Genomic DNA, 25,582 nt, shown 5'->3' on the forward strand with positions numbered 1-25,582 from the left:
AGTTTCTTTCCCAAAGAACGAAATATTATTGCAGTCTCCCTGTGTTTCCTTTACTTTGGGAAGTAGGGCATGCGGAGAGGGCTTTTGAGCAGTTTTGAAAGTGGGTGGTTGAATAGTGCTAACTTGCTGGATAAAGGATCAGTCAGCTGGTTCAAGAGGGATGCTAAGGAGCAGGTTCTATTAACAATCATATACCTCAATAGTTGAGACAGGTAGCGCAGGGAGAAAGGGGTACTTTTTAAAAAGATATAAATATAAAGGAATTTCCCGAAGATTCTCTTTCTGTTCTTTCCTCAGCCTGGGCTTTACATATCCAGGAAGAATAGTTTCATTAAACCCACTTCAGCAAGACAACCTGCACTGAGTACAAAGTCTGGAGTCCTGAAACCCAAGTGTACTTATTTCCTAGGTGTATTACGAAATCTTGTAGGAAACAGAAATAATTTTGCAAGAAAAGCTATGGTGAAATGAGCCCAGTAGTTTTTATTAAATGATAATAAAATTTCAATAGAAGAAAAAATTTAATGGAATGGCCAAAATATGTCTTTTGTTAAGACTACAGCTTACTATGTCAAAATATCCAGTATGCTCTTGGCAATTTCTCTGTGTGTGTTTGTGGTGTGATGTCTGTGTGTGTGTGTGTGTGTGTGTGTGTGTGTGTGTGACTTTGCATGGATGATATGTTTTACATGTCTGAGATAAGTATTCTCTATATGTGATATGTGTGTATGTGATTAACTTTGTGTATGTTGTGTGAATGTGTGTGGTATGTGAGTGTGTTTGGTTGTAGACTCCACGCACATGAGTGTGCAAGTATGCAGGGAGGCCAGAGCAAGACATCAGCTTTCCTTCTCCATCACTCTTTTCCTTCCTACACTGACAGAATCTCTCATTGTATCAGAAGCTTGTCAATTTGACTAAGCTGGCTGACCAGGGAGCTGCCTGTCTTTGCCTCTAAATGCTGTGGTTACAGCACACACAGCCTGACTGACATTTTACATGGGTGCTGGGGTTTGATCTCAGGTCCGAACACTTTCAGAGTAAACGTTTTTATTCACTGAGCCCTTTCCCCCAAGAAGGAAACCTCTAAAGCAATTGAGTTAAATAGTGCATATACTCTAGAAACTTGGACGACACAATTCAAAATGCCTTGACATATTTACGTTTCCCCTTTTCCATGGCAGTAATAAAATAGATGTTTCCAGATGTAAGCCACTATTGAAAGATCAGCACTTAAAATGCAGGATGAAATAAATCTTCTAGAAATACCTAGGAATTAGATGTAGTGTTCACAGCCAGGGTGACCTGTCTGAGCTCTTGAATAGAACAGTCTGCAACTGTGCGGGAGGAGGGGGTTAGGTCAGTGTCACGGAGTTTGAGGAAGGGACAGCCTCATTTTAGGAAAGCTGAAGGGAGCTTGTGCTTGCTAGAAATTCATTTCCTTACATAACTAATACCCCAAATCATTGTGTATCTTTCATGTGTATAAAGCTATTATTGCAGGGCCTCTGGGGGAAGTTAAGTGACAAGAGAAATCCTTGATAGTGGTTTCTTTCTCTAACATATTCCCTGACTTAAGCTAAACCTGCTACTTTCCATAAGAAGTATAATACAAAACCACAAATTCCCTGCTGTCATCTGACACTGAAGCAACATTTACCAAGTCAGAGTGAAATATCGGTTAAGCTAATGAGGTTTAGTGAGAAATTTGGAGAGGAAAAAAAACCTGCTCTTTCCTGTTCCACTTAAATAATAACTGGCCCTGTTGTCAGAAAAGACTGGATAAGACAAGACGTGGTTTGAGATTATTCTAATCTTCAGGGCAATACCATTTAACCATTGATTGACAGACACCTGTGTAGTGAGTGTATTGAAATCGTAAAGGTTTTATCTACTGAACACCATCAGAACAGAAGATGCCTGTCTATTCTTTATTTTGCAATATGATTGTTACTGGGTTGGAGGGGGGGCACTAGAGCATGCAGTTGGCACTTGGCACTTAGTTCAATCCTAACTTAGATAAACTTCCTGAAAAATCTCAGACGGACTTTGTGTAGCTCAGAAGACCAAAGCAGCTCCCTGCTTTTGTAACTGCCAGTATGGGAAGACCCCAGTTCTGATGAGTCTCCTAAACCATGATCGATTAGGCAGTATTTCACATTTTAATGCTCACATTGGAATGCAAATCCCTGAGCTACCCTGGTGGTCAGATTAGCTGTCAGGAAGTTAGGAAAAGTTCTGAAGGATTTTCAATGTGTTTTCCTCAAATAGTTTGGCTCTCCTGATATTTCTACTTTAGACTTATATGTAGTTGATAAATGTGCCTAACCTTTAAATAAAATGCCTGAAACATTATGCCTCTGTGAAATATTGTTTATACAGCAGAACATACAATGTGTTGAGGAGAATATAAAGATATCATAGTTGAGAAGAATTTGATGGACATCAGTAAGGACTTAGTGTCCTCTGACTCTAATTCCCTTCCTGGAATAATGGAATTAAATATTGTATAGTGAGTTCATCCTAGCTCATGCAGGATTGTTTCATACCTGTATCCCACAACAACCTGAATTTCAACAGAACTGATTAGGGGAAAGCATTAGAAGTGGAGGCAAGGCTGAAGATTCCTGCTATATTTATTTAATCAACAAATATAGGAAGAAGGACAGGGAATGCAGATGTAAAAGTAGCCCTGTTCCCTTTTCTGGGCTGTGTGTACATGGGATGACACAATAAAACAACCTAATTAAATTTGCTTCATATTGACTGATTGCGCATTTCAGAGCTGCCTGATGATGGTGATATTGGATATATTTATCATCTGTGGCAGCTCGTGACTTGCCTGCCAAAGGAGAGTAGAGTAGGGACCAGAGCTGTGGAGTTAGAGGCAAAACTTGGCTTTTCCTCTTTGTTTCCTTGTGTGCTACTTGTTTTGCTTGTTTGATTGCTCGTTTACTTGGATCTTGTCAGATTGACAAATGTTTGGGTCATCTGGGAAGAGGGAACCTCAGCTGAAGAATCATCTCCAACAAACTGGCCTGTGGGCAAGACAGTGGGGCATTTCTTCATTCATGAGTGATGTGGCCAGCCCCAGTTCACTGTGAGAGGTGCCACCTTGGGCAGTGCCACCCCTGGGCAGGTGTTCCTGGGATGTATAAGAAAGCTGACTAAACAAACCATAAGGAAGAAGGCAGTAAGCAACATTTGTCCATAGTTCTGCTTTAGTTCCTGTCTCCAAGGTACCTGCTTTCAGCTCCTGGTCTGGCTTCCCATCATTGATAGTTTAGGATGTGAAAGTATAAACCAAATAAATCCTTTTCTCAGCAAGTCGATTTAGGTCAAATGTTTTACCATAGCAACAGAGAAGCCAACTAGAACACGATGTAATTGTGGACATGACTTTTTAAATTTCATTTATTATTTTAAAATAAATTTCTGAACACAGAAGTAATCTTTGGACTTTGCCTAATGTTTTAAAAATAGATAAATATAAGCAAGAGAGCTAAGAGATAACTGGTACAGTGCTTGACACACAAGTATTAGAACCTGAGTTAGGATCCCAAGTACCCACATTGTTGTAATCATAAAAAAAGAGAAAGAGCTATAAGAGTATGTTCTGGTAGAGTGTAGGGGAAGGGGGTGCCTTAGTGGGCCCATGCTAAGGCATCCCTTCCCCCTGAGAGACCACACACACCAGTATAGTATAGAATAGTTTATTCAGGGCATGGAGAGGGGAGTTATGAGGAATAAGGCAGAGAAAAGGAGAAAGTAGAGAAGTAGAGGCCAACCATGACCATGTGGAGAGAGGGGAAGGGAATGGGGAGCAAGGGGAGCAAGGGGGAGCAAGGGGAGCAAGGGGAGCAAGGGGAGCAAGGGGGAGCAAGGAGGCAAGGGAGAGAAGCAGGAGTAAGAGAGAGAGGAGAGGGCAAGCAGCCCCTTTTATAAGACCAGGTAACTGTGGGGGTGGAGTCCAGACAGAATATCAACATTCCCCCATTTTGGTTTAGTTAAAAAAGAAAAAAATTAGAAAGAGGTGATGGTAAAGCAGGAATAAAGTCATCGTGATATCTGGCTGCTTCATGCTGACACTGGGGGTAATATGTCTCTAGGGAACACATGGGGGATGTTTGTCCAGTCTTAGGAGAGTTGGCTGTTTCCTTGCTGTCCAGGGTCTGTGGAGCCATCTGAGGACAGGTCAGAAGAACAGGCCAGTAAGAACCATCTGTGTCTGTGTCTGAGAGGAGATGGAGCATCTGAAGGTGGCTTCTCTGGAGCTGTCCTGGGTGTAGTAAGCGCCTGGACTTGACAAGATGTTGGAACACATTATTATAGGTAGAGAATAAGATTAAGTATGTTTGGAAAAAAGAACATTTTTTTCTTAAGATTTACCCTTGAAACTTAGAGAAATCCCATCCTCTGGAATAAGTTAGCCAGATGTACTTATCAGGACGGAGCCTATTTGGTCCATGAGAGGTGGATTTGAGTAGGTATCCTATAGCTTATGAGTTTATAAAAGAGATAACAACATGAGTTAGCAACATGAGCAGTCTTTAAGATGAGCCTTTTGTGGAGCAGAAGGAACAACATTAAAAAGTTGGATCATATAGTGGAATGTTTTATTAGAGTTAGGCAAATTTATAGGAACTTAAATAATATTAGGACAGTGGCATAGCAAGAAGAGGAAATATGAAGTATTTAATTAATAGAAAATGAGTTTTGGTAAGGAGAGAACAGATTACATCTGTGAAAGTTATTTCTAGCTGCTGTCTTAGCCATCAATGTAGTCAGAAGTCCGATAAAGAATAAGTAATAATTTACCAGTTATATTCCAGTTATATATTATTTTTAAAAATGATAGAGTCCACTAGCCAACAGTTCTCTCTGGTCTTCGTGGTTTCATTGGCAACTTTGGCAGAGTCACTCTGGCTTTCAAGAGCAGAAGATGCAGGGCTTTTTCTCTGTGGAATGGATACATGCGACATGAGAAATGACGTACCTTTATTTAGCCAAGTCATTTGACTCAGAGTATCCAGTGTTGTCCACTGCATTTTTCAGTGATTATCATATCACAATCCAGGCAGTATCCAGTAGTTGTGTCCACATCTTCTGAGACCTCATGGGAGAAACTGTTAGAGGCTTTTGGGAATTCTGTCTGTTATAAACTTAATAATTAACAAACTTCTGACAGGATTGAGGGCTATGGTTATAACTGAATAGAATTTAATAGCAGTAGTCAAGACAGGATAGAAATGAGAATCTTAACTTCGACAGGTTGTGTAGGTAGAGAAAAGTACCTACCTTTGTTGTATTAGCAAAGAGACATATGACTAGGATCAGAATAATCAGCTGGCAACAGTGGCATAAGATTGTGGTGACAGAAAGTGAGTTTTCCAGTTCAGGTCTATGACACAAACTGAGCATGAAGGCAGTGAGAATGGGCCAGGAGTGTAGGACTGTGGACTGGTAAATGCTTGGGCATAGGGGACTTTTTCCATTTACCACACTGCTAGCAGTATGTGTGAAGATCCCTTAAGATATGCATTTGAAGACATCGCAGCACTCATTGGGGGGTTATTGGATTATTCGTACCAGCGTCCCAGGAATAATTCAATAACGAAAAATTCCAGCCAGGCTAGAGGCCTAAGTTGTCACTAAGGCCCCCTAGGGGCTACACAGTAAGTCCCAGACTTACTAGAAAGGGCCCTACCCTAGGCCTAGGGGTTTTGGCTGCAAGAGCCCAGAGAGGGAGGGGAGGGAGATCGCCCAAGGGTTGATGTCCTAACTTGTATGTCAGCTGGGAGACTAGTCATAAGGACCAAGGCTGTGAAATGCCAATCCCTTAGTCCCCAGAAAAAAGCTGGCCAGGCCCTGTCTGGGAAATCAGGGCCCCTCCTGCTGACTGGAGAAACTCCTTATCCATCAACATACAGGTGTGTGTCTGTGAGCTTTGACAGTCTGGTAGCAGGAAATGAGGAACTGAGTGGTTGGATTGGGCCCATGTGTCAAATCTAACAGATGGGGCCTCTGGCAGTAGTTAAGGGGCAGGGACCCCACTTTTTAGGCTAAGAACCAACTGGAGCGAAGCTAAGAAGCAGAGGGGAAGGGCAGCAAGTGAAAAGAAAAGGACAATTAGACGAACATAACTTGACTCCAGCCAGTGCTGAGGCTGAAGTAGCTTTAATTTTTCCAGCCAGCTTTTCTACCTAGCAGAGAATAGGGTCAGTTCTTAGATCAAAGACAAAGTGATTAAATAAGGCAATGAAAAAAGAGATCATACCAGGTAGTAATCAAACAAAAACAAAGTCCCCAAGTCACTGGGTCTGTGGGCTTATCAGGATTACCAAGACAAAAGGGAAGTCACAGATTCCTTGGCTGTGTTCACCTTGATCCTTGCATTAGCCCAAATGTGAATAGTCTTATCTGAGCCTATATTCTTGAGCCCAATGACAAGTACTTGCCAAATTTCTATAAGCAGTATCAAAAGCTCTCTACATTGGCAGAGAGTGGGAAGGGCGGCCAGTAGGGTCTCAGGCAGGCAGGTTGAAATAGTCTCCAGGGGGCTGCAAATGAGGGAGGGGGAAGGAAAGTCTAATGCTTAGAGCCCTGGTGCTGATGAGCCAGAGAGCAGCCGCAAGAATGAAACTGTCTCTAAGAAGAGGGGAATCTCACCCATGGGGAAAAGTTTTAAAACGAGGGTCAGTGAAAAATTGAATGTCTCCCACCCTCATGGACATCACAGGGTAGCTCCGAGGTCGAGAAGTCTCCCCTGAAGCTGTGGAGATGGGAAGGGATGGGGGCTTACTGGATCTTGGGCTAGTGAGCATAGATCTCTTGTGGTAGCTGAGGTGGGATGCAAACCTGCAGAGTTTCAAGATCCGAGTCCCAAGGCACCACTGCTGTGATCATAAAAAAGAGAAAATGAGCTATAAGAATATGTTCTATCAGGGTGTAGGGGAAGGGGGTGCCTCAGCGGGCCCATGCCAGGGCATCCCTTCCCCCTGAGGGACCATGCACACAATGGTATAGTATAGAATAGAGTTTATTCAGGACATGGGAAGGAGAGTTAAGAAGAGAGCAGAGGCAGAGAAAGGCAAAGAGAAAGAGAAGGTAGAGGAGTGGGGGCTGGCCATGACCATGTGGAGAGAGGGGGGAAGGGAATGGGGAGCAAGGGGGAGCAAGGGGGAGCAAGGGGAACAAGGGGAACAAGGGGAACAAGGGGGAGCAAGGGGGCAAGAGGCAAGGGAGAGAAGCAGGAGTAAGAGAGAGGAGGGGGCAAGCAGCCCCTTTTATAGGGCCAGGTAACTGTGGGGGTGGAGTCCAGACAGAATATCAACACACATAAAAACACAGATCCAGAAGCACATCCTCACCTCTGGATAGGTGCATACAGCCCTATCCAGGTCAAGGAGAACTGGACCTTGCTGGACAGCCCAGCCTAGCCAAACTGTAAGTTTCAAATCCAGTGGGAGATTGTTTCAAAAAAAGAAGTATGGGGCACAGACATCACTCACTGACTAGAGATGCTTGCTCTGTAAGTGTGAGGACTTGAATTTGATACTAGGGTTCATGCAAAAGTCTGCATGCATGTAACCCCAGTATTAGTGCAGGACAGAGACAAAGGGGAACGAAGGCAACTGCTGAGAGCTCACTGGTCAGCTCAAGGGGAAATGCTGTCTTAGAGCAACAAGATAAAGAATAATTCAGAAAAGGCATACAACTTCTTGCTTGTTTTGTGGTCAAAGAAATAGAAATTAGCATACTTAACATACGTAACAATTTCTTGAAATTAACAACTCAGTGATTTTTAAGGACTGGAGAGATGGCTCAGTGGGTAAAAGATCAAGACTGGTGACCCGAATTAAATCCCTAGGACCCACATGGAGGAAAAAAGGACTGGCTATGACATGTTTTTCTCTGCCAATTACACATGCACCATGATACACCCTCTAAATAGATAATTGATTGATTGATAGATAGATAGATAGATAGATAGATAGATAGATAGATAGATAGATAGATAGATAGACAAACAGACAGATGAAAGGTAGATAGATTGATAGATAGTAGAGAGGGAAAATGTTGGGGGCAGAAGGGTTCAAGCATGTAGTAGAGTAATAAAGATGGAAGAGAAGACTGAGGAAGAGTTAACTAATATAAAATATGTATGAACAAGCTACATGGGAACCTATGATCTTGCAACCCTAGTAAAAATATAATAAGGGGATAACAGAACACATGTGCTATGAAATAACGGGATGGACATACAGGAAGCTAAAAGTTTGAGTTGGAATACGTGGATGGGGCAGAGGGCTAGGGGAAAGAATAAGATGGATACAGGGTGGGCTAACCAAAACAGAATTTATGAGGAAGTCATATAAAGCCCTACTAGTTTGTAAGCTAATTAAAGATATAATTATTTAAAATAAGTCTGAACAGTGATGCCTCATATTAGTGAACTGTCCCAGAGACATTATTAAAGGAAAATCTTAATGCCAGGGACCAGTTACCCTGATATGAGTTATTGGTCAGTAAGTCTTGGAAGCACCCAAACAGTACAGGCTACTCAGATGGCTTTTGGCTACCCACCATAATTAGATGATAGAACACTGGTGCTGAATACAGCACACACTTTGGTTGCAGAACAAAGAAATTAATCTTGAACTGACTAGGAAACTCTTCGCTTCCTGGGCTTTTTGTTTTGTTTTGTTTTTGTTAGAGGAAAAAGTCAGTGGCCTTATGCAGCATTGGATCCTACGTATTATGACAATGATCTATTCTCATGATGTAGGTCACTGGCCCAAAAGTGGCAAGATGCTTTTTAGGGTGTAATAGTTTGAATGAGGATGGTTCCAGAGGTTCATATATTTGACTACCTGGTCCCCATTTGGTGGAACTATTTGGGAAGGATTAAAAGGTGTGGCATTAGAGGAGGTGTATCACTGGGGTAATGTTTCAAAAGACCCATGCCATTCTGAGCCTGTTTCTCTTTGCCTGCTACTTTTGAATCAAGATATAAGTTCTTAGCTGTTCCTGCCACCATATTCTTGCTCCACCACAATGGACTTGATGACAGCTCCTTGAAAGTGTAAGCCTCAAATCAAATACATGTTTATAGGTTGCCTTGGAGTTTTATCATAGCAATAGAACAGTACCCATGAAAAGGGGCAACCAATTGCTTTCTTGATTAGATTTTAGACCTGCTGAATGGGAGGGAAGCATGGTCAAAACCCATGGTTAATAAACCATAAGCCCTAGGGGAAAATCTACTGATGATGTTTTTCTAAAAGGTTATATTATTAAGATGCCTTCTAAATGTTTCTGTTTATATGTTCTTGTTTTTTTTCTGTTGCTGTGATAAAACACTGAACAAAAGTAAGTTGGAGAGGAAAGATTTATTCAGCTTATAGGCTGCAGTCCGTTGGCAAGAACTGGCCAAGGTAGGAGGCAGGAGCTTTAGACAAGAACTGAATCAGAGGCCATGGGGGAATTGTGTTTACTAGCTTATTCCTCAGGATCATGTTCACCTACCTTTCTTTTACCTCCCAGAACTATCAGCTCAGTTGTGGCACTACCCATAATGTCCTGGGTACTCCTATATCAATCATTAATCAAGAAATGCTTCCATGGACCAATCTAATTGAGGCTTTTCTCAGTTGAGGTTTCTTCTTCAAATGACTCTAGATTGTATCAAGTTGACAAAAAAATAACAGCATCATAGGCATATATTTGTGCCACTCCCAACCTTTGTCATAGAAGCTTCATATTGCAGTGGATAGTGGTTAATACAGACAGTAATGACCCTTCAAAGTGCTGAGAATAAGGGATTGTTAGTGCTCAGCTGTAGATGGGACCTCAACATCAACCCTCCCTTTTATCACCACCACCAAGGCTCAAGGAGCATCCCACAAGAGGGGACAGAAAGAATGCAAGAGCTAGAGAACTGGGAGGAATACTGCACTGTCCTATGGCTATGATATGGTTGCTACACATGTGAACCCACAACACAAGACCTGCAAAGATCAAGCCATCAAGGAGGGACAACAGAATTCTCAGAACCAAACTGAAGAGCTAACTGCTGGGGGAGGGAGAGTCACTTTTATTTGGAGCTTTGGACATTAGTGAATTGCCCATGCCCCATTGTGTAACCCCGCACCTTATGTGCATACAGGCAGCACTAATTAGACTCAGAGCTTAAACTCTAAACTAACTAAATATCTTTGAAAATGAGGCCATGACATTGGCAGTGTCCCAGAGGATGTTAGAGGGAAGTGGATAAAGGTGAACACGATCAAGGTACATTGTTTATGCAATACGAAATTTTCAAAGGATAAATTTAAGGTATCATTCTGTTGAGAAGAAGATGACGACCATTGTAAACAAGTGTGGGAAGGCAAGCAAATTAAAATGCAAAGGAAAGAAGAATGCCTTTTGTTTTTATTTTCATTCTTTGCTTGGAACTGAGATATAACCCACATTATGCACGGTCTATATGGCTAAGTCTTACGAAGAAGAGTAAGAGTTAGTCACTCCAAAGCGGTCTGGCAAGAATGTGTCCTGCACCCAGTACCTGAGCACTGGGCACCCTGCTCTGCTCAACTAAAACGCCATCAGGTATTGAGGAGAGTACCATCCTCCAGAGCAAAAGTGAATTGAGGTTAGAATATGAAGAGGTTTTTAAATACCAGCAGTATTAGCATTCCAAGCCAGATCAGTCTGAACCTATTAAGTGGAAATTACTGGAGTAGTCTGATATTCACCACACAAACATGTGGGTGAAAACTTAGCTACAGCATTCTAATAGAGATTTCACCTTTGTAACTCATATTCCTCATGATCTAGGAGAGTGGTTGACAGAGCTGCATCCTAACATTGCTCTCACTGTTACCAGAACTACTTGGATTCCCAGAATTTGTTCACCTCCATAGGGTTCATGAAGGCTAGACAAGATTCTTGGCACAAGCATTTCTCAAGATGGGTTTTGATAGACTTGACTTCGGCTGGCAGAGCAACAAATGATCCCCGAGCTTAGAAGATTCTTGCTGCGGCAGGAGAGATGGCTCCGTGGTTAAGAATACTGGCTGCACTTTCAGAGGTCCTGAGTTCAATTCCCAGCAAACACATGGTGATTCACAACCATCTGTAATGAGATCCAATGCCCTCTTCTGGTGTGTCTGAAGACAGCTACAGTGTACTCTATAAATAAAATAAATCATATATATATATATATATATATATATATATATATATACATACACAGAATCATTCATCTGATTCTGTATATATATGAATGATTCTGGCTGCATTTGTGAAAACCTGAGATTATGAAAGTTATACAAGAAGATAATCTCAAGTATCAATCCTGAGATCAGTGAATAACATGTGCTAGTTTGATTGAGCATATTGTCTATGCAAGGTGACACAAAGATGAACTACTAAAAAATCTATGTGTGTGTAAGAGAAATAACATTTATACTAAGTCAAAAATACTATAGAAGAGAAGGACATATTATAGAATTAAGTGGAGAGATCTGGGTTTCTAGCAGGAGTGGTTGTATCTGGACTTGGGTAATGTGCACAGCTTGAACAGCAGGTGATGGGTATAAAATACAGGTGTTGGTTTTGGCAACAAAAAGTATTGGGGTTGAGGTAGGGGTAAAATCTGTTCTGTGTGCAAAAAGTCAAATGTTCATCTGCCACGACCGCTCTCGACAAGCTGTGGCTAGATCCTTTTGGATTTAGAATAGAAAGGTCTATGTTTAAATCCTGGTGGTATCTCTGAATACATAAATGGATGTGGGGTTGTGCATTTCCCTCATGTTTAAGGTTCTTGCTTCCTGCTCCACACATATTTAGCAAAGGGCCAGATGAGGAAGAGATCACTCACATAGACAATCAAAAAAACTGGATCAATGGAGCGTGCCTCAAACTTCATTATGTCTTCTTCAGGCTTTTTGTCCTACATGACATTTTTTTTTCTATCAAAGGATCTCTACAGAGGTACTGAAGTGGCATCTTCTGTTACATGAATTGAACATGATTTCATTAATTGCATTTGTGGTAATGCTTGGCCAGGTCTATCCCATCCAAATTCCAAGAAGGGTGGATGGAAACAATCGCCCAGCTTTCCCAGTGCTTGTCACTCACTAAGTGACAAGCCAGACACTGTTGCCTTGCCAGAAACTCTTCCTGTTGCCTTCTGTGCTTTTGTTTCATGGGAAGGAGTCATCAGAGGGGGCTGAGAAACACTTGCTCAAGGTCCATTTTAAATAATAGCTGAAGCTATATTCCTTCAGTAACAGCCTTCCAGATATATTAAATGCCATCAAGCATCAAGCTTGCAAGCTTTGAGAAGAATCTCCACTCTGTATTAAAAGAAGTTAACGGTTTTGCGTGCAGGCACACACATTATAATCTAAATGCAAAGGGAAAGTTGCCAAAGACTTCTTTAGTTGCCAGAAATTTAAACTGGGCTTCCATCCAGACTCGGATGTGGCTCGGATCCCTAATTGAGGAAGGGCTGATTATAGGGCTGTACACAAATATGTTTTACCTAATGAATCCATTAATCATAAAGCTACCCCTAGCTGCTAAATTCAGACATATTAGTGACCTGATGTGGAGATGTTTTAATTTTCAAGCCTGGTCATGAGTGCGAAGGTCCACATGGATGGGACTTGAGGTGAGAGCTCTGTCATGTTTTACCTTTTCTTAGATGGCTTAAGCATTGGCATCATACGTTCAGACAGAAGTGAGAAAGGAAAGAAAATCACATGGAAGATGCTGGGCCTGTAAATGGTATTTGTGAGGAAAAGTTACAGTGGGTGGAATTTAGTCACATGACCACACTTAACTGAATGGGAAGCTGGGACTTGTAGTCCAAATGAGTGCTTAGGAAGAAAGAAATGGAAGTATAGCAGCTAGCCAGTCTCTAGCACAGGGCAGCGGTTCAAGCCAGCAACTTGAATTTTGTAATTCCCTTTAACAAGGAGGTATCTCTATTACCCTTTAGTTTTAGCAGTATTCCTTTCATTCAAAGCCTGACCTTTGACCTGACATTTCCTTGGGTACACAGTAGGTCAATCTCTTCGGACCTCCCTTCTTGGATTTCAAGTTTCCTGCTTTGTTGAGAAGGCTGATGACAATTCAGAAAACTGTAGAAGGTGATCTGATACCAGGTTGACAGGGACACGGGACACTGATGAAGTAAACATTCTTCGATGCCCATTCATGGACACTGCTCTCCTTCCGAGTTTCTCAGTTCCATGCAGCCAGAAGGCTCACTCGAGGGTTGCCAAGCCTCCCTGACTCTCATGTTCTCTTCTTCCTCCTTTGAATTGTCAGAGGTCTTGTTGGTAATGAAGCAGCTTCTTCCTTTCCATGGCAACAGCCACAGCCTCTGGCGCCAGACACAGAGGCTGGCGTCTCATGAGACAGGATCAGGCACAGGGAAACATAAGTCAGATCGCATGGATCCAGAGCCGGGCAACCTGTGGATTCGGTCTGTTATTTCAGAGCCATCACGGCATGGGCTTGTAAGAGAAGCCTCTGGGTTAGTATGTCCACTCAAATGACATTTATTATGTGTGTGTTTTTTTTTTTAATAGCATAACCTGCAGGATGCTTGGTGGCAGTCAAACCAGCCTTTTAGTTACCAGAAACAGGATACAGTGTATTTTTTGCATGCCATTTAGTAAAACTATATATTTTTAAGGATACTAGTCATTCCTTGTCTAAATCTCTACTTTCAATCAACGTGTGTGTGTGTGTGTGTGTGTGTGTGTGTGTGTGTGTGTGTGTACAGAATTGTGAGGACTCTGAGAAGAATTGCTTAAGACAATTTCAGTTCATGTTCAAAGGACCTTGTTGTAGTGTAAATCTCTCTCATTTACAATTATTTACTAAAAAAAAACAAATGTATTTCATAGCTTAATATTCACATTTCATTTGATTACAATGAATATGAATGTTAAGTATGAAATAAACAGTAAAAAAAAAAAAAAAAGGCTGTTAAGCTATTTAATTTCCTCTAAGGCTAAGTAGCTGTTAATCAGTATAAACAATCCACAAGCAAGATCTGCTAAAAGACCCTCTCTGTCTGCAAGCTTAGTAATTTGAATGATGAGACTATCCAAATAACAGTTACTTGTTAAGCAAAACATTGAGTGATTAAACCTGTTTGTAGTATCTTACATTCCAGATGTAAGTGATAGAAAGCATTACATTTACAAGTTTTAAAGTATTTTCAGTTAAATACATTTCCCATGATACTTGTCTTCAGAACTAATAAGAAGGAAAGATAGAAAGCTAAAGAAAGAAAGAAAGGAAGAACAGAAGAAAGAAAGGAAGGAAGGAAAGAAAGAGGGAAAGAAGAAAGAAAGAAAGAAAAGAGAAAAAGTAAAACAAATATACATTCCTGGGTGGTTTTTTGTTAGTATATGTGTAATATTAAAATAATATCTAGGGCTGGAGAGATGGCTCAGCGGTTAAGAGCACTGATTTCTCTTCCAGAGATCCTGAGTTCAATTCCCAGCAACCACATAGTAGCTCACAACCATTTGTAGTGGGATCTGATGCACTTTTCTGGTGTGTCTGAAGATAGCTAAAGTGTACTCGTATAAATGAAATAAAGAAATCTTTTTAAAAAAGACTCTAAAATATTTTAAAATAATATGTAGTAATCAAACTAGAAAGTTAATTCACTAAGATTTTAACATTACCATACTCCAGTTTTAGAAACACCAGTATTATTCAAGAAGGCCTCTTGACCAAACAACCTTAGAGTGTTTTCAGTGATCCAAGACTATAGTAGTAAATGGGTATGATATTAGAAGTGTGCAGTAAGCTCTATAGATATATGAAGTGATTCATTTTGAAAGAGTGCAGTGAGGGAAGAAAATATGAGAAAAAATAGCATACAAAATATAACATTGCAACAAGGTTTTGGCAGAAAGGCACAGGGTTTTGTGCTATGCAAACCAGTGAGATGCAGGTAGAGTACAATGATCATTGAAAGAGAAGCAGCTAAGAGCAAAGTTGACCCTCTTGGGCTAAGGCACAAAACTTGTGTTAACTGGAAAAAAAGCTTAGGAAGATGAGTAGATGATACTTCTAAATGGAGAAAATAAGACTCTATTGCATCTGACATTGGGTCATAAATAAGACTTTCAACAAAGTCATTTTCCAGTAACCAAAATTTAAAGTATTAAGGCTTTTAAACTTGAAGAAATAATTTGACAGTTTTAGTTTATCATAGTGGTTGTTGTTATGTTAAAATGACTCCTGTCATATAAGAAGAAGCAAAGAGTTGATAAAGGAGGGGGGTTCCTGAAATCTTCTGTAGCAAAGCATTTTTCTCAGCCTGGCATAGTGGTACACTCATGTGCTCCTTGCAGATGTAGTTAGCTGCCTAACTGTGCCCTCCACAGTTCACTGTGGAAGAGGGTAGGGCTCCTGTGGCCCAACTGCTCCCGAGAGAACATTCATAGATACTGGTGACTGGAGGAAGAAGTGTCACTTTCTTATGATGTCACCACTAATAAGCTACAAGGCTCCAGTGGATGACCGCCCACCCATGCGTAGTCACACAAACACACACACGCACACACGCGCACACACACACAGAGGGGAAAAGAGAGACAGACAGACAGACAGACAGACAGAGAGAGAGAGAGAGAGAGAGAGAGAGAGACAGAGACAGAGACAGAGACAGAGACAGAGAGACAGAGAGACAGAGAGACAGAGAGAGAGAGAAGTAGAAAAAGACTTATTGAGAAGACAGTTCCAGCAGGAAGAGGGAGTTAAGACAGGTGCTGGGGGTTGGGGGAGAGAAGGACTAACGTTCATTATATACATGATGAAACCATAAAAGAATGAAGCAACAAGTAAGCTTCTGAAAATGCAAAATGACAACCTATAGGATGTGATAAAGTACTAAAAACTGTATATGTGTTAAGACTTTAATAAAGATTATATAAAGAAGTCTGATAATTCAACAAGCACACAAATTAAAAGTAGAAGAACTACAGCATTCTTCTTTAAAAGCTATTGAAGAAAAAGAAAGAAAAAGAAAAGCTGTTTGCTCCAGGTAATAATTACATGGAAACCACAGGAACCAGTCTTTTATTTACACTTGAAATGCATACTGTACAAAGAGCTGCTGCCAGAGGTGCACTGAGATTTGAAACCTTGTATGAGGCTTGAATGTAAAATGGTTCCTTCCTCATGATAACCAGTGTGGCAGTTTCTCAGGTTCAATGTCGATGTCTCAGAAAACCCTATAATTCAACTCCTAGCTATTTTCTAAAAAATTTTAATTTTATTTCATTGATGTTTCTATGGGTTTGTACATATGTATATTGTATGCTGAACATATTATCCCTCATGACTTGGGTAGTCCCCTTAGACAGTTTTACTTTTGCTTTCATGTTGTTTATGTATATATATATATATATATATATATATATATATATATATCTGTGATTAGCTTAATTTTCTTAACATAATGATCTCCAGTAACATCCTGGAAACCACCAAGCCTCACTCTTTGTGGCTGAAAAGGATATCATTTTGCCAGGGTAACACATTTTCCTTGCTTATTCTTCTGCTCTTGACTCCCTAGGTTGGTTCCAAAACTTCGCTATTGTGAATAGTGCTACAGTAAACCTTTATGTCAAAGGATTTCCACATTCAGACATGTCATAGAGGAACTGTTCAAAATGGCCATTGTTCCTCAGTGAGGAATGAGTGAACAAACTTTGCTGCTGGTAGTGTGAGCATACACAGACATATTTATTCACAGACATAAGTAAGTGAATCGGTAATAACATAGGTGGGCCCCGAGAACATTCAAGTAAGTGGGAGAAACCAGATACAAATTGTCAGACCACCTATGATTCTACTTGGATAAATTAAGTAAATCCATCTTGCCACAATGAAGATTGAAGTGTTTTCTGGAGTTGTAGGAGTAAATAGAAGAAACGGATCATTGCCTATGACATCTTACTTCAGATGAATGGAAGAATTTTGCTGGAAGAAAGAGGAGTGGCTACAGAACATTGTCAATGCACTACTGCTGCTAAGTCATTTACTTTAAGACAATATATTTTATGTTAGATGATTTTTATTTTAATATATTACTTTTTAAAAAGATGAAATGTACCCTGGGGTTGCTAAACTGTATGGGATATGCCTTGGAGTTAAGTAGAAGCATTTGGGTTTTGGTTTCTACATTCCCACCCCACCCATACCCCCATTCCTCTGTGGTCTCTTGTTGATGTTGACTTTTCTTGCTGATTTCAATATGCCTGATCCTGACGGCTCTTTGCATCTTATATTCTGACTTTACTTGGGTGAGGAATAGGAAAACAGGAAGTCAGTCATGCTTAAATTATGTTAAAGAAAGACCGTTAGTCCAAGGATAGTGATGCACACCTTTACTCCCAGAATTCGGGAATCAGAGGCAGGTGGATGTCTGAGTTTGTAGACCAACTTGTCTGCAAAGTGAGTTTCAGGACAGCCAGGGATACACAGAGAAACCCTGCCTTGAAGAATTTTTAAAAAGTCAAAAAGAAAGAAAGATAGATTAATAGTTAGATAGATTGATTCCTGGCTTTATTCTGTCCAGCAAAATTGGAGACAGGTCACTCCTAAACTAACTCATTCCTTCCTTTCTTTGTAGTAGCATGAGTCTGTCTGGAATAGTGCCAGGTCCTGGAGTCACCTCAGATTGGGGTTTATCTGGAGGAACCCTTAGAGATTTTAGAGAAGCCAAGCATTTAGAACTCAGTTTTACAAAATTTTGATGAAACACCACTTTTATTTCGATTTTCTAAATGTCCCAGCCACCAGAGCATTCCATCAGAAGTAAAGTTGGCAAAGGGAATTACCAATTTCTCATTCATAGCAGACCTGGGGCTTTTCAGCTGGTTTATTTTTATGTACTATTGCCTTGGAACAATATTTTGTTCAGCAGCTGAACATTTATAATTATGATACAGCAGAAGGACATTTTGAGAGTCAGCCTGTGGACTGGGAACATAGCTTGGTTAATAAATAGCTTGCTGTACAAGCATGAGGTCTGCCTGTATCCTAGCACTGGGGAGGTGGAGATAAAAAAAAGATCCCTAGGATATAGTGACCAGCCAACCTATCAGAATTAATGAGCTTCTAGCTCAGCAAGGAAAACAGCCTCAAAAAATAAGACACACACACACACACACACACACACACACACACACAAAGTAAGCCTTATGTATTTGGATATTTAAATACATAAACTGATTTAGTTTATTCAGACACTTGTAATTAGGTCTTTGGTGGCATTTCTTGGTGTAGATATCTGGTCTCCCCTTTGTTGAAAGTAGTTGTTTGGGTCATTGTTTGCTATTACCCCAATTCGCATTACCTCAATCTGTCAGGTTGTGGACCAGGTGACAAGTGCTTGGTGTTTAGACTTGGGGCCACTCAATATTGGTTTCTGAATGCAGTGTCAGAGTGGTCTCAGCTTGGCTAGGAGTAACTTCACCTTCTGAACCTAATAGTAAATCTTCCTTAGGCTTATGAGATGCTCTCTGATGATATTCAGGCATGTGTAGAGAGGGCTTGCTGGGTTTTGTAGGCAACTCTGGAGTCCCAGATTTCCCCCAAGGTGTAGGTGTCAGATGGAGTGGCTGACAGGCAGGTAGAAGGGAGGGTGAGTCCAGGCAACTTACCGAAAGTTCTGCTTTGATCAATGTTAGCATAGGGATGAAGCAAAAATGAGCCACAAACTCCCTGTTCTAGAAACTACTCCTTTCCCCATTTTACCTCTGAGTCTTCTCTGAGGGAGACTTCCACTGCCTCTAATGTTCCCGCTCAAGCAAGAACCACATTCAAAGCCCCACAGTTGAATGTGAACAGTGCTCACCATTATGTGATAGAAGCAGAGAGGCAACTTCACTTGAGAATCCCAATTTCGCTGAAATTTCATCCTACCATGTGGTTTCTTTCTTGGTCTTTCAGGACTTTATGATCTTTTGTTTCTCCCTGGAATCCAGAGCTTTGGCTTCTAAGACAAGAAATGGGCTAGACTAAGCAGAGCTCACAATTAAGCTAAGCAAACTATTCTTAAAGCATGTGCATTACATGCTGTGTCAGATACCAGTCTCTCCTCGATGTGCTGACTGACTAGACAGAGTGAAGATGAGCACATACAGAAAGAGGTTCCTAACACTCTCAAATGGCACTTTGGAACTCTGTGCTGCCCAGAGTAGTACAAGTACTACTGGTAGGTAGAGAGTTAGCATGCACATGGAGTAGCAGGCACTTTTGAGTCATATCATAAACAAAATATTCCTATTTCCTTCCTTTTTCTTCAGCACTTCTGATTGCCTCCACTAAAAGTAAAGTGGAGAAACGAGCCAGATTCACATTGAACCATCTCAAAATTACCTCTGTAATGCCTTTTAATTTCCTTTTTAAAAAGTTTAAACTCTAGTTCAGAGTCCTTGAAGACCATCAGTTTTCACCTGCAAATTAATAATGTCCCTCATTTTGGCTATATGTTGCAATGATAAACTTTCCTTACTAAATGCCTTACTGTAGGCTACAATAACCAGTCAGCAGATCTGAAGGGCTCTGATGCTAACTGTTGTCAGCTATGCGTGCCTTGGCATAGAGAACTTTTCCATTAGAAATGTAGATAAAAAGAGAATCCTGGTGCCTGACAGCTACGGAAGAAAGTAAAGAATGGGGAAAAGTAAGATAAAGCTAGAGGGAACTTCATCAGAGGCACTGGAAATGCTCCTAATGATGGAGGGTTTGGTGATTATGGAATGTCCTCAGAAAGAACAGAGCTCATTCTGTGCAGAAGCTGAGAGCCCAGGGGACAGGGGTGTGTGCCTGCAGTTTTTGTCAAGTGGAACCAGCAAGCCTGATAGAACAGTCTGCAGCATGAGGCTGTGGGCCTGGAATATCTTCCTGGAAGCAGAAGCAAAAAGGAAGAAATCAGATGGCCTCTCTTAAGGGAGAGAGGTAGCCTGAAGATCTTTAGTATTAACAGAGACAGCACTGAAGAGCCAGTTGCTCAGGATGCTGAGAGCAGCAGTACATCTAATCCTGCACAGGGCTGGAAACAGCCACAGATTCAAGCCAAGCATCTTCAGAGCTATTAGTTCTGCAGCAAAACACAAACGTAGATACTGGAATCTTGTGAAAAACACCATGTCCAGCAATGGTCATCACTTAGGGTTCCTATTGTTGCTACAAAATACAAAATATCCAAAAAGCCAATCCAAAAGTTGGGGCAGAAATAGTTTATTTGATGTAAACTTTTGTATTGCTGTTCATGAAGGAAGGTCAGGACAGTAAGTTAAACAGGGCAGGAACCTGGAGTCAGGAGCTGAGGCAGAGTCCATGGAGGGGTGCTACTTACTGACTTGCTCAGCCTGCTTTCTTATAGAACCCAGGACCACCAGGCCCAGGTTATTACCACCCACAATGAACTGAGCCCTTCCCAATTAATCATTAATTGAGAAAGATGCTGTAAAGGCTTGCATGTAGCCACATCTTATGGAGGCATTTTTTTTAAATTGATGTTCTATATTCTCAAATAACTCCAGCTGTGTCAAGATGACATAAAATGATCTAGCACACTAAACTCAACCAAAACCACATCCTTAAGCTGAACTCTATGTTCCTAGTAGAAATCAACAACTCTATTTCCTGTATTCATGGGTGCAATATCCAACTTGAGTCAAAAGCATGATGGGGCAGGAGGTTCAGAGCAAAGGGAAGGACTGACTGAATTCTTCTCTGCCTAGGACAATTATTTGTAGTAGCTGAGAACTGGAAGCCTTTGAGATACCTGACTTTTAGGGAGAGGTTTAGAGCTGTAAACCCCTAACCCCAGGAAAGCAGAATAAAGAGTGCTGGATACCACGGGAAGTGCACAGAGCTAAGGGAAGAAGTCAAAGCATATAGTTGATTCTTGTTTAGTGTAGTGTTCTGTGATGTGGCATGGTGTAGTGTGGCATGGTGTAGTGTGTCATGGTGTGGATATAACACGGTTTAGCATTTGCGAAAGTCTGAGTGCAGAGATCAGAGAGCAGTTTGTGGAATTGGTTCTCTCCTTCCCCTTTGTGGGTTCTGGGAAATCAAAGTCAGGTCATCAGGCTTACAAGCATGTCCCTGCTGCTGTGTCACCATGCAGGCTCAGAGCAATTATTTTCATGCTGTAGCAATCGACTTTGAGTGATCTTCTTTCCTTGGGTGGTGATTTGGGTAACAAATCTAAGAATTCTTCACTCAACTAAAGATTTCATCCTGTTGGACCAGAAAGGTGGTGCTTGCTGCCAAAACCCAAGTGCTGAGTTTGACACCTACAACAAACAAGATGGAGAGAGCTGACTCTTGCAAGCTGTCCTTATACCTATGCTTGATGTCCCCATACATACAAAGGAACAGTAAATAAATAAATGTAAAAAATACTTTTCTCCTGTTTTTATAGTTTCAAATGCACTTTTGGTTCATGATTGATCTTGAGTTAACGCTTATACAAATGTAAAACTTAATCCTGAGATTCACTTATCTTTGCTTTAAAAATTATTATGTGTATGTGTATTTGTGTGGGTTTGCGCACATGAGTGCATAGGCCTGTAGCATCCAAAAGTAGACATGAAATTCCCCTAGAGCTGGGATTTCAGGTGGTTGTGAACTTCCCAGTGTGATAATGGGAACCAAACCTTGGTCCCCTACAAGAACAGTAAGCTCTTTTAATTGCTGAGCCATCTCTCCAGCCCATATCTATGTATTTTCTTTTTCTGGTTTTGTTTTGTTATTTTGGTATCCTTATAAATATCCAGTTGCTCCATCTATTGAAATCTCTATTCTTTCTCCTAGTCCTTTTAAAAAACACCTTTGTCCATATTTGTTTGAGCCTTCTGTTTCTTATCTACACTTCACTGATTTTTTTTTCTTATCATTTGACAGAAACAACTAAAAAAGAAAAAGTTAAGGGCATTTTGCCCAAATGACTCCTGCCACTAATATAAAATTTTGTTTATAAAGTTTTTGATGATTTACAGAGAAATACTGATGTATTTATGAATCATTCCCAAGGCTTTTGGTAACAGATCTGGCTGGTATCCTACCAAAATATTTCTTCAACCTAAATAGAAAGACATGGGAAAACATGCACATATTTTTCCCTAGAGCCAATATGTAGTTGTCTTACATTTGACTCTGAGACTTTTAAAGAGAAAAGGAAGGCTATTGGCTCCCATTAGGCTCTTTTCTGCCCAAGCCTTGGCAGAGACACACAACCAAAAACCCTTCTGGGGGGCATGGGAGTCTGCTCAGATTAAAATAATAAGAAAGGAGATCTAAAGAAAACAAGCTGGTTCCTTTTAGGGACCAACCAAATCCAGATAGCCTGAGCTAGGCTCAGCCAGTCTTAAAGCTAAGAGCTGTGAAGTTTTTGTCTCTGTGGGCTTTGGAACCATGCATCTTTATAAACCTGCCTGTGCAGACATCCCAAGTCCAAAGCTGGGTCTGCCCAAATCCAGTGAATCAGCTCTAAAATGCCGACGGCACCTAACAGTGACCAAGACTCAGCCTCAGGGAGCCTGCTGGCCTGTTAGACCAAGTGGAACTACAGAATGGAAGTGCCTGGAGAGGTTTCTACGCATCCATGGAGTTTCACTGCAGGAAACCACCAAGGTGAAGACAGGCATGGCATACAGGTACTGTTGATTATAATAAAATCCAACCAGAAACTGTACTGAGTTCAAAGGTCATTGTCGTTAAAGAATAAAAATTAAAATAGCAAGATAAGATGCTAGGAGAAGGAGAAAAAAAGTGCGATGGGCCTTCTTCTTGAGTTCTTTTGTTTGCTTGGGTTTGCTTTGAATTATCTTTCTCCTTGCTCAAAGGGTTACACAAAAGAGAGTCAAGCACACTTGTTGAAGGTCCAGCGATAACCTGTGAAAGGAAGTCTATGTGCTGCTAGTAGAAATAGTTTGGCTCTGAGGAATCAGGTGATTGAGTGTCTTGAAATGAGGAATGTGAACTCCACTCTTATTAAGGCAGTTTATCAAGCTGAGCAGAATGTTTTCCAATATCTTCCCAGGCTTCCACTGTTATCTTCATTTAAGCCTAAATCATGTGGGCTGTGCTACTGATTAACAAACTAGTTCGAGTTCTCCTTGAAATGACAGTGCTTTTAACCAACACAATCTAAGATAAATCTCCTATTCAGCATTGGCCATCTAATTTGTTAATAAAAGAAAGAGATTATTTTCCTCTCTTGGTATGAAGTGGAGTGGGTATTTATCAATTGCTCCAAGAAGGTATCATTTGTTTTTGAAGTAATTTGTCCTGGCCTTCTGTAAGTCAGCCAGCGGCTGCTGAGCCTGTACACAAGGAGTTCCTCCTCCAGAGACTGGAGGCTGGTTACAAATCACTTAGAAGGATAGGGAACCAAAAACACAAAGTAAGCTTAGCATTTGTAAAGGATGCTTGTTGTAGTGAACATTGAAAGCTGGAGTTCTCAGGGTGAGTTTTTTCCAAGTACAAATTATCCCCAATGGTTTCATTGTCCAACTCCAATGGTCTATTTTAGTAGAGTAGCTGCTGCTCTGATTTGCCAGTTAATTTTATTAATAAAGCAATTTGCAGTAGTGTGGCTCCTCTCTGGAGAGCAATGTGTTCTACACAGATGGCTTATATAATAAAGGGCTGATGTAGAAGAAGGATGGACTTTTGTGGATTTAAGCCCTTGTATAGACAAGGTCTTGGACAGATACCTATAGTCCTAGATCACACTCTTCTAAGAACTGGGATCTCCAAGGACCCTTTACTGTATTTTATGATTTGAGGAGAGGGAAGCCAGGTTAAACTCATTAGTGACTCTGTGAACCAGTCAAAGCTTTGAATCATGATGAATTGCTGTGCTCTGACACATCTTCCAGTGTGTACTTCACTGCACTCCCCCCAGTTTCAACAGTGTTTCATTTCTTCTTTTCATGACCCCTATTAATTACCTGGTTTAGGAAGTTACTGTGACACTTGGTTCCTCTTTAACTTGGCTTTTAACTTCATTTCTTATAAAGATGGTTGGGGCATAGTGATGTCCAGACTTTTGTTTATTATGACACTTCCACCCAGGGTAAAAGGTGTGAGAAAGGACAGTGACTGTGTGAAGAGACCCCTGTTTGACTTTGTCCTTTCTTCTTGAAAGATACCATTCTGTTTCATATGTAACAGAATGGAGATAAACCTTGGCGTTAAGCAGACCAGAAGCCGTAGCTTATCTCTGCCAGTTTGAGAACTGAGATATCGATCTTGAAATGATGTGTTGGATGCCTAGTACACAGTAGACATGCATTACATTCAGGTTGTCTTCCCTGGTACCCTCTAGCATCTGTTTGGCAGCCTTAGGGTGAGGGTAGATGAAAGCCCACCAGCTGATATATAAGTCATAAGAGATTATTCTCAGGAGCAGAAGGGAAGGAAACCCTGCACCATGGCAGTATGTGGGACAGGCTCCTACGATGAGCTTTAGAGCCTGGCAGTCTGCAAGCTAGTCTTCTGCTGCTGTCTTCTTCCTAATTTGGGCAAATGCCATTGCAGCCTTCAGCCTAAGGCCAGCTGCTGAGGTCCTGCTATCATCTTCGAGGGGGTGTTCTGTTGTGTTCCCATAGAGACTTGCTACTATATCTAACTAAAGTTGACCAGGAAAGGGGGATAAATCAGTAAATATGCAAACACATGTATAAATTGAAAAGAAACAGGAGGGAAGTGTCTGAGAACAGTATACCAAGTGGGCATGGGGGGGCGTCCTTCTTTCAGCTTAGAATTTCTGGAAGTCTTCATTTCTAAGAGGCATTATTTGTTTCTATTACATCACATTAATTCTGAGGAAGGCAGTAAATACACAGCTGAGTCAATATTAAACAAAATATACTGAAGAGAAGAGCTCAATCCATACCCAGACTGTTAAGGAGCCAGAGATTACTAGTTCCAAGGAATTTTATTGTACTCATAATAGAAGGAGGATTCTAACCCAGGAGTCAGCAAGCTCTTCCTATTATAAAGAACATATCTTAAACTTAAGGGCCTAGTTTGCCTTGGTTATACATTCTTCTCCTGTGGTAGGGGAAAATAGCCATAAATAATACATAAATAAGCTGAATAGTGGTAGTGCATGCCTTTAATCCCATCCCTTGGGAGGAAGAAGGAGGTGGATCTCTGTGAACGTGAAGCCAGTATTGTCTACAGATTGAGCTTCAGGATTGCCAGGATTGAATAGAGAAATCCTGTCTTAAAAACAAACAAACAAAACCAAAAACAAAACAAAATACTCTGTCTCTAGAAAGAGAGAAAGAAAGGAAAAAAGAAAGAAAGAGAGAGAGAAGAAAGAAAGGAAGAAAGAAAGACATATACTAGACATATATTTCTTCAGCAAAGAAATTTGAATTTTATACAATTTTAGCATGTCACAGATATTCTCTGTATTTCCTTTATGTTGTTAAAAAACATTTTTAGCTTATGGGTCATGAAAAAGCAGGTGACATGCTGAATTTGACCAGAGGTCTATGGTTTGCTG

The 25,582-nt window shown here is 40.8% G+C and overlaps 1 protein-coding gene across 2 annotated transcripts in view; it reads left to right on the forward strand.

The window, feature by feature from the left end:
* Kcnab1 (potassium voltage-gated channel subfamily A member regulatory beta subunit 1) overlaps positions 1 to 25,582 on the forward strand; it is a 442,167-nt gene that overhangs the window by 615 nt on the left and 415,970 nt on the right. The window contains exon 1 of one of the 2 annotated variants that reach the window (XM_031374015.1): positions 22,339 to 22,718. The exons of the other annotated variant lie outside the window; for it this stretch is intronic. Coding sequence (XP_031229875.1) covers positions 22,477 to 22,718 — 242 coding nt within the window. The 5' untranslated portion in view covers positions 22,339 to 22,476. Of the gene's footprint in view, positions 1 to 22,338; positions 22,719 to 25,582 lie in introns of those variants that run through there. 2 annotated transcript variants of the gene reach the window in all.

Source organism: Mastomys coucha, unplaced genomic scaffold, assembly GCF_008632895.1.
Source record: "Mastomys coucha isolate ucsf_1 unplaced genomic scaffold, UCSF_Mcou_1 pScaffold16, whole genome shotgun sequence".
NCBI lineage: Eukaryota > Metazoa > Chordata > Mammalia > Rodentia > Muridae > Mastomys > Mastomys coucha.